The sequence below is a fragment of the Haemaphysalis longicornis genome, unplaced genomic scaffold, assembly GCF_048455015.1.
Source record: "Haemaphysalis longicornis isolate Haplotype H1 unplaced genomic scaffold, Haemaphysalis longicornis Haplotype H1 scaffold_12, whole genome shotgun sequence".
NCBI classification, from domain to species: domain Eukaryota; kingdom Metazoa; phylum Arthropoda; class Arachnida; order Ixodida; family Ixodidae; genus Haemaphysalis; species Haemaphysalis longicornis.
Window position 1 is genome coordinate 27,285,323 of NW_027526225.1, and position 9,885 is coordinate 27,295,207.

Genomic DNA, 9,885 nt, shown 5'->3' on the forward strand with positions numbered 1-9,885 from the left:
GGTGTTTTATGACCCTGTGAACGGGGCTGCACGTCGCTAATGCACAGACGGGGCCTTAACCTGAGTTTTCGATGTTTCCGCGAACGCGCAAAGGTTTCGGGCGCTGTGTGGTGTGTGGATATTTGCTTTCCCGTTCCTTTTTGTGTTACAGTTGAACACGGATATATCGAACACGCATATATCGAATTATTGTCTATATCGAACAGTGCAAACATCCCCTTGAAAATCCCATGCAAACGTATAGGGCTGTTGTGCACGTGTATCGAACTCCTGATCACGGGCAAATTCGATATATCGAATTCCGCGCCGAAGGTGCCCCTGAAAGTTTGCTTCCTCTGATGGGGTGGAGGTGATGATAATGTTGACTCATCGCAGGAGCTGCCTGGCTTGGTGAGACAGAGGCGGCGTCCGCGGCATTATGTCGCTTCGATGGCCTTCAACAGCTGTTTTCACGCTAGCACGAGGGGCAGCTCCATGATAGCTAGAACGCGGATAGTGGTTGGGGCGAATGGACATAAAGGAGCAAAAGAAATTGACCGGAAGCACTCTTTTTCTGTGATTGAGCTGTTTGGTGGCTCGTGCAGGGGGACCGATGCGGCGTTGTATGTTTGTTTTGTCCAAGGCATTCATTGCGGAGCAACGAAGGTGGGAATTCGTCGGGTGCAGGCTGCTGAAAAGGTGTTGGTTGAAAAGGCGTTCAGAATTCCTCGCAGTAGTTTTGAGGGCGATGCACGCATCAACGTTGACGTAAAGGCGAATGCAGCACGACCCGCCCCGGCTATTCCGGAGTGTGTCGGGTGCTAAGCGACTTCATTGCACGCCTCCAGATGTTGGAGGTGTTCGGTTCGGATACTGAAGATAACGGCACTCAGTGCCTGACAACGTTCCCAAACGCCTAGTGCAGCTGAGGTTACGTCAGTGTTATTCGCCTCTGTTGTGGCACAGTGTACACGTTGATTTTCTGATTTGTGCGTGTTTGTAATCTTGAAGACAATTTGACGAACTTTACGACGCAGAAGAAAAAACAAGCGAAGCTCAAAGACATTTCAATGATAAATAAAGTGCGGTGGTCATCATGCTGCGGTTCGAATTTTCCGTGCTTTGTGGGTAAAAACAGTAAACTAACGTTTTCCATGACTTCAGAAAACTCTCAGTGATGTGCGGAGTTGTCAGATAATCTTCAGATAGGCGTATTTTATATATCGAATTATCGATATATCGAATTCTTTCGACATCCCCTTGGAGTTCGATATATCCGTGTTCGACTTATACACTTTCACTGCGTTACAGATTTGGCGCAAAGGGCGCCACGACACGTCGGAATCTGGGGTCGGGCTCCAAAATGCGCCCACCTGCGTTTAGAGGCGTCTCGCAGCGTTATTTATTGAGAGAGGGAGATCGCCCTGCTAAGGAAAAGACTGCACATTGCACTTCGAAACCGTGTACTTCCAGACATCAAATGACCCATATTGAGACTCCAAACTAAGCGCTATCCTCCGACTCGCAAGCTGTTTACAGCACTGCGGAAGGTAGCGGCGCCCCAACTCAGTCATGATAAAGCGCACTACATAATTGTGCTCCTCTCTCGCTTTCGCACATTGTGCTCATTTCTCGCGCCTCTCGCTTCCGTAAATGGGACAGGTGTATTTTTTACCTTTTTTTATGATCTGCAAACAAGGAAGGTTTCTGCTGCGGAAGTCTAACGAGCCACAATGTCGTTGTCCGAGCAGTCTGAAAAACTCAAACTGGAAGACCAGAGGAGGTGCCTTCAAGAGCGATGGGAACTTTCTTATTTCTTCATGGAATCAAGAGACAAGGAGTTGTGCTTAGTCTGCCACAAGGCTGTGGCTGTGCCGAAGGAGTACTATGTTCGGCGCCACTTCATGTCTTGCCATAACGAGAAGTATGGTGCTCTTACTGGCAACGTTCGCGAGCACACCGTGACTCAACTGAAGGCGGCGTTGGGAAAGCAGCGAAACCTGTTCAAAAAGGCGGTCCAAGCAAGCGACGAAACGGTAAGGGCAAGCTTCGTCATTTCTGAGCTTATCGCCAAACCATCCAAGCCCTTCACTGAAGGTCTGTTCGTGAAGCAGTGCCTGCTCGGAGTCGCTGATGCTTCCTGTCCCAGCATGAAAAAGACATTCGAGAAAATAGGCCTCTCTCCAAACACAGTCACACAGAGAATTAACGAGATCAGTGGAGACATTGACAAAGGTTTAATCAACTGATGTTACGAGTTTGAAGCATTCTCTATTGCAGTTGACCAAAGCCCTTGCATTACAGACAACGCATAATGTGCTATTTTTGTAAGGGGTGTCGACAAAAACCTGAACGTCACTGAGGAACTCCTCGACTTAATCACAAAGAGAGGCACGACCACAAGGGCGGATATACTTTCTGTTCTCGAAAGAGTGGTCGAACACGCTGGACTACGTGGGAAAAGTTGGTTTGTTTGGCTACAGACGGTGCGCTTTCAATGGTGGGATGCAAGAGTGCACTGTCGATTGCGGACGAAACTCGCTGCACTCGGAATTACCAATCAGTTTGCCGCGGTTCACTGCATTTTGCAACAAGAATCGCTGTGCTGAAAGTCTCTGCAAATGAAGAGCTTCATGGAAATCATGCTTAAGGCAGTGAACTTCATCTGTTCGAGAGCTCTTAAACACCGCCCATTTGTATCTCTTTTAGTAGCTGTTGGCAGCGAGTATGGTGAAATTTTGTATCATACAGAGGTGCGATGGCTCAGTCGTGGAAGAGGGCTGAAACATTTTTTTGATCTCTGGGAGTAAATTGACGCCTTCATAAAGAGCAAGAAAAGGGCCATTGTTGAGCTGTCAGACGAAGCGTGGCTTCACTCCCTTGCGTTCCTCAGTGATATCACTGATCATTTGAGCTGCCTCAACGTTAAACTTCAGGGAAAAAACAAAGTGATCATGAAAATGCCTGACGACATTTAGGCTTTTAAATCCAAATTGTAGCTTTGGGAGAGACAGATAAGAATTCAGAAGTTTGATAATATTTAACTCTGAAGTCGCTGGAGAACATGGACAAACAATCCTGTGATAACTTCACTGACCTCTCCTCCGTGATCTCCAAAGAGAATTCGAGGGACGCTTCCAAGACATCACCAGCATCACCGATTAGTTCCGAATTTTTTCGTTGCCGTTTTCGGTGACGCCGCACCCGAGCTGAAGATGGAACTTCTTGAGCTACAGGCTAACACCCCGTTGAAGCAGACATTTCAGGACGTGGCTGTACCAGACTTCTACAAGTTTCTTGGCGATAAAAGTTTCCCGGCGCTACGTCAACACGCTGCCAGTATCACTGCCATGTTCGGAAGCACCTACTTGTGTGAACACGTGTTTTCCTTGCTGAAGGTCAGCTCTCCGGTAGAGGATGACTGATGAGCACCTGCGATCGACCATGAGGATCGTTTCCGTCCAAGACGTTCATGCGGAGATTTGTTCTCTAGTCGCAGCCAACCGTTGCCAAGCACCATCCACCATGTTTAAAACAATAGCAGCTATATTGGGCTTCTCAGAGAATGAAGTTTTGGTACTTTCCTAAATGGCACTCGCAATACTTTCTCGCCTATTACTATCAATAACGATTTATTCTAGTAAAATACACAGACGTAACTAGTCTCAAGCCTTTTTTTGTGAGGCATCCAATGCGGTCACCATGTGTTGAAGCATAATCGTGGAACAAGTATTTTATATTTCAGAATCGACTTCCCTACTTGAGTCACCCCGTAGAACGGTATCGATATGTTTCTCGAATTGCTGCGCCCAATTCCATTCAGGAATGACCCGGCATGTGTACAAGATGTGGGAAAGACCTACTTGTTTCTTTGAAATGGCCGCGTTATCTAAAATTTTGTTGCCCCCCCCCCCCGCCTCCGTTTCATCCTTCGTCGCTATCCCGGCCCTTGCGGGAGTAAAATTTGTGACTGCGGCCCGCTCACTGATGTGAGTTTGAGACCCCTGATATAAAGACTCGACACGTCAAGCTTTCCACCGCTCCGTTGACAAGCCCGTCGACGACGTCGATGTTTGTGGTGGTTATGTAGGGGTTGTTTTGGACGATGAGAATTTCCACGGGTAAGTTGGCACTTTCACAGCCACGATGGACGCTCAACTCGCAACCGCCTGTGGCAGGATATGCCGCCAGACTCTTTCACTCCCGGCAATGGCGCAACGCGGCATGACGGCCGGGGGCCCCGCCAGATGGACAAGGGTGAGGGGCCCCTCGCAAAAGTAAATGCAGCTTTCCAGACGTGAAATGCCTTTTCAAGGATCCGCACTCCACCAGGGACGCCTGTACCCATTAAAGAAACCGGTGGGTGTTTGGCGGTACTACGATTCGAACCCAGTACCACCCGCATACGAGGCGAGTGCTGTACCTCTGAGCCATCGCTTGGCCAAAATTGGCCTAGATTAGCGCAGCTCGGTTTACTGGCGAAGTTTGAATCATCTTATCTGTTTCGGGTTGCTGGGTCTCGTGGGAAACGAAAAGAACAACGCGTTGAGCACGTTGACCCAATCGCAGCGGCACGGGACCATTCAAAGGTGTCTCCACCCTGTACGGCGGCGCTGGAATCGAGGTACTCGCGCGTTTGTTTACGTTACTGAACGTAGATGGCACCACCATACCATGGCAAGCCGTTTCTTTTTGACCGTATTTAAACATGGCCTGTTTTTGTTCTGGGAGAACATATACGTTTCGTGAAACATAATCTTCGCTCGACAAATATGGTCACGTAAGACACCGTTATTTGCGTCAATCGGCCAGTGTCGTCTGAGACAACCCCAAAGCCCCACAGTGCTGTGCAGCTAAACCACAAGCATAGTGCCCGCAGTACCTAGAACAGCAGTACGCATCAGTACTTCTATGTTTACATGTGCTTTCGTAACTTCCACTGTTTGTCCCACCATTCTTATTGCTTTAAAAATAATGTGTCCTAAATTTAAGCACGAATAGCTCGCTCTGCCAACTTATAAGCTCAGCCTAATTTGCGTTTGCTTTTGCCGGCCTCCGCCAATCGCAGAGCTGTCTGGTATGACATCATAGGTTCTGTTGCGGGAAATGAGCGAGTGGGTCGAATGGCCATTCCCTTTTTTCCCAATTATAGAGTTTATTTGAGCGAAGTTTAGGTTAAAACTGGTGTCAGTATGATGCTAACGAGGCCGTCTTTTGAATGAACCAAACTTGTGTTTTGTCTTCATGGCTTCTTTAAACCTTCGTGATGGCCGGGAAGGTTGCGCACAGCTGCGCTACCCTCAAGTCTCACGCGCTAGTGTGAGCTTTTTTGGTTTTTTTCTGTAAATTTTCTCTCTCAAGGTTAGAGCACACGTCTACTTTTGCCAACACCAGTTATGCACTCACTTTCTTACTCAAATAAGCCTAATATTAGCTTTTTGCTAAACAATGTGGGCAAATAGAAAGCATCTTTCAAGATTTATCAGAATACTTTATTTTTTTTGCTTGTATAACGTCTCGCTTGAGACTTCTTTCGGTCGGGCGGCTGAATCGAGGGACACACGGAAAGACCAAAATTTCCGCGTTTGGGTTGTTCAAAGAAACACTGTCGTGCTTAAAGAATGTCACATTGCCATTGCATCAAATTTCATCATCATCACTATTATCGCAGCGGCGGCGACAAGATGTCGTGCTGCTCTTCCCGCCGGGTGGGCGCCGAGAAGCAGCCGTTGGGCGGCAGCCTGCACGGCCTGCACGTCACGAAGAGCGCCCACTTCTTCAGCCTGGTCGCCGAGGCCGTCACGGCCGCCTGGCACGACACTACCGGGCTCTTCGACCGACTGCTGGCCCTCGAGCAGTCGACGCCTGCCAATGCAGCCCACGATGTCCGCGTCGGCATGCTGCTCATGGACTACCGGTCGCAGGCGATTGCCGCACGCACGCTCGTCGGCGACGTGTTCTTCACACTCGCAAAGGCAGGTCTCGTCAGCCTTGTCGATCGCGTAGGACGTTCGTACTGAAGTTCTTTTAAAAGCGGAGCTGTTGTAAGTCCAGCCTTTCGTCCGTCTGCTGTCGGTCGTGCGTCACGCAGGTGTAGGAGCAGGCTGCTGGAACCACCGATAGAGGGCGCGCTGGTCTCGCAGGGGCGGGTTTCTTCTTTCCCTCCAGCTAAGGAAAGGATTGATTGATTGATTGATTGATTGATTGATTGATTGATTGATTGATTGATTGATTGATTGTAGGGTTTGATGCGCCGACGCAACGCAGGCGATGATGTGCGCCGTAGTGGAGGGCTACGGTTTAATTTCGACCACCTGGGGATCTTTAACGTGCGCTGAAAAAATCTCGTACACACGGGCGTCTTTGCTTTTCGCCTCCATCAGAAAGCGGCCGCAGCGGCCGGGAATCGAACCCGTGACCTCATTCTCAGCAGCGCGACGCCTTAGCCACTAAGCCACCGCGGCGGGTGCTAAGAAAAGTAGAGGAAGGGGGCATCCAGCCGCTGACGTTTAGCTGCCTATTCCTTTGCGCAAACCGTAGAATTTGCGCGGCGATGGCGCTGCCGTTCTCTGACGAGCCCCCATTGCAGTTCGGGCCGACGCAAGAGCACCACAGCTCCTCTTTTTCGGCACATTTGACACTGGGTGAAATTCTTTTCGTTTTGCCTTGCAGGCTGTCTCCTTTCAACGCAGAAAGCAACTGGTTTACAACAAAATACGAATTTTTTGTCCAAGTGTTGCTGCGGCGCTGCACCTATAGTATGAGGCGCGCTGTAGTGCAGGTGTACGGTTTAGTTTAGGCCACCCGGGGGCCTTTAAAGGGATACCCGGATTTCCGGGTGGCGACACTTTTTTTAACTTTTCTTTTAAATCATAAAATCCTTTTAAAACGCAGTCAACAAACACATCCAGTATACTTAGAACAGGGGGTCACAAAGTACGTCTGCCAAAAATTACGGCTCCTTCCCCAACATGAAAGTATAAAACATCCTGAAAATGTTTTTGCCTTTCCGGAGTCTTGACGTCCTTTGAGCGCTCGAATTGCAACGTTAAAGCAATGTAGCGGGTATTGGCTGCTTCTTTTCGGCTGCACACATGCAATAGCCACTTTCGAAAAAAGCGATAGACGATTAGTTCTGCTGTGACGAGCAAATCACGCAGTGCCGCTCCGTGCTGTTGATAACTATAGGTTTGAAAATGCCTCCAGACGCGAAGGAAAGTGTGAAAGCGTTTAAAGAAGTATTTCAAAATACATTTAAAGCACGCCGAAATATTGAGGCATGGGCTTTCCCGCCTGTCGTCTTTGTCATAAAAAACCATCGCGGCTTAAAACGTGCCCATTTTCCTGGGCTCACGGCCTCATCCACTGAGCCACCGCGGCAAATCAATTGTTATAAAACTAGCCGGTGAGTACGGCAGGACATTCTCAAAGAAACAAGACGGCGGCGTATTTGTTCTCGTGCCGTAGCATGAACCTTTCTCTGCGCATGTCAGTTCAGTTCAGCTCAGTTGGTTTATTTTCACCAAGATAGTACACTATAGAGGGGAAAATGGTGACCGGGGGAAAAGCTGCATTATAGAAACTTCACTGGGCTCTAGCTACCGCGAACTATAGAGCAAACAGGCGCAAACGCGACATCACAAAAAAAGTGCTGATGCATGCGGTAATTCTTAAGCCACGAGAGGCAACACAAGGTAACTTAAAAAGGGGGTCACAAAAACGAGATAACACGTCATGTTGAATGGAGGGCTTAGCGCAAAAAAAAAAAGACGAGGACGGTGGCAGACGAGCCAGGCGCTAATAACAACTATTAGTAGCGCCTTGTTGTTAATAGCGCCTGTCTCGTCTGCCACCGTCCTCGTCTTTTTTTGCGCTAAACCCTTTATTCAGTGTGTACCAACTAGCCCAACAGCACGTTTTATTGAAAAAGCAAGTATAAGCAGTATTTGTTCACTTACTGGAATACCGTGCACCATAAAACCATATAAAAGCAGCATGACTACACAGAAGCGCGCCATCCAAACACAAGAAACGAATAATGTACATGCAATGCAGAGCATCGCTACTGTGCGCCTGGAGGCAGCGGCGCTGCTGTCCCCCGAAGCGGAGCTCGAGTTGAGCCTGCGGCCCGAGCTGTACAACCTGTTCATGAACGGAGCCACGGCTTCGCTGAGCAGCTGCCTGAAGCTGTGCCAGCGACACGGCGCCTACCTGCACCTGGCGGCCCAGGCGGCCCACCCGAGCGCCCGCGAGGCCCACCTCGCCGCCTCTGCGCGCTGGAGAGCGCACTGCGAGCGCCTCTTCGACAGAGTCGTCGACATGCTCGCCGACTTCGAAGAAGACGTCCACCGGCACATCTTCTCACACGATCTGTCATGATGCTCCAACGTACACTCCAACAAGTCCCCGTGGGTCGTCTTCACCGCAGCGCTCCAGAATGACCAATGGAAGTGGCTAAGTGTGCAGATTCGGCGAATGGCGAAGCTCAACGTATGACTTGAGTAAAAAAGTGCATGTGCGCAGGGACAACGCGCAAGACGTCCAAGGCGTTTGGATTGCGCGATGTACCTTCGAAGACGCCCCTTTTCATTCAAATTGAATACTCAGACACGTCATTCGCCCGATTCGAACACTACCGCAATTCGGTTGGTCATCCTGGATCACTGTAGCGAAGAAGCCCTGCGAGGACTTACGCCCGACGAGCGTTCGCAGGAACTGGCTGATGGTCAGGCACGCGCCGTGGCGCCAGGCACGCCACTCGCACCGGTGCGTGCTATAGTCTGGAAGCGCACGACCACTATCATCCGTCGAGATGAACCCTGGTGCGCAAACTATGTTGGAGTTGCCGGAACTCTGCCTATAGTTCCTTTTCGATGTTATTTGTCTCGTATCACGCGCTAGTATCGTAAATGTCGGTGCATAACTATGGACTCTTACCAATTTGTGAAAACCTGAAACCAGAAATTAAATTACCCGACAGTACTGACTACATTTCGTAGTAGTGACTACGCTGTTTAAATCATATTTACACGAACTTCGGTTCCAGGTTATTCCAAATGGCTGATGCTGTCAATCGGCTAGGTGAACCGATCGTAATGCACTTTTTTTTAGTCCAGCATCCGGCTGCGGCGGCGGCATCTACCATCGTAACGCACTTGTCCAAGTACGGCATCCGGCTGCGGCAGCAGCATCTACTATCGTAACGCACTTGTTCAAGTCCACCATCCGGCTGTGACGCCAGCATCTATACGGTTCACCGCATTTATTGCCATGGATAAATGAAATGCGAACGCGCAAATATGAACGGAAACACACAAAGCAATTTCGTTCTGTGGAAGTGAAATTGTCGCATGACTCCATAACAGCAGCAAAATAGGTAAACGCGACCTTACAAATATACCACAACCGCATCATTGTGCGATCACCATGAACCAAAATCCTCGATTTCGCGTGTTCTGGCATATATTTTGGTGTTCCTTCTTCATTTCTTTATGACTTTCCATTGAAAGTTCTGCTTCAATGTTAATCCAGGCAGGTAGTACCTTCCGGCGAGTATGAAAGCCTCACATGTAGTAGAGTGATACGTCTTCTAAATATCATGATTTGAAAACGCTTTCAGTGCTCATCATTCAGGCCAGTATTTTAAATCTGTTCGAAGGAAAAATTTCTCCAGGCCGAGTGATTCTTGACACCGCTTCAGGAGAAAACAGCAAAGGTTTGATCTCCAGAACGTTACAACCCGCCAAAGCATTTTGCTTTTAAGATCTTCGCTCGTCTCCGCGTGCTCCGGTAATGAACGCGTTGTGAGGTAACGTGCTCGCTTTGACGTCGGCGGCGGGACGTAAACATGCACACGCACTGCTCGGGGCGCCAAGGCGGGCTGCGGGAATTTTCCTCATTGTAGTT

General features: G+C 49.2%; 1 protein-coding gene across 1 annotated transcript; it reads left to right on the forward strand.

Annotated features, from left to right (window-relative positions):
- Positions 1 to 5,663: 5,663 nt before the first annotated feature.
- LOC144161540 (uncharacterized) lies at positions 5,664 to 8,358 on the forward strand. The gene is made up of 2 exons (XM_077692195.1): positions 5,664 to 5,954; positions 8,035 to 8,358. The coding sequence occupies exons 1-2, from the start codon at positions 5,664 to 5,666 to the stop codon at positions 8,356 to 8,358; spliced, it is 615 nt and encodes a 204-aa protein (XP_077548321.1).
- Positions 8,359 to 9,885: the final 1,527 nt, after the last annotated feature.

What these genes read in the sequence shown, in the direction of transcription:
- LOC144161540 (XM_077692195.1), top strand. Translation starts at nt 5,664, where the DNA reads ATGTCGTGCTGCTCTTCCCGCCGGGTGGGCGCCGAGAAGCAGCCGTTG. An exon ending in TGTTCTTCACACTCGCAAAG is followed by an intron (nt 5,955 to 8,034) that starts GCAGGTCTCGTC and finishes CATGCAATGCAG; the next exon opens with AGCATCGCTACTGTGCGCCT.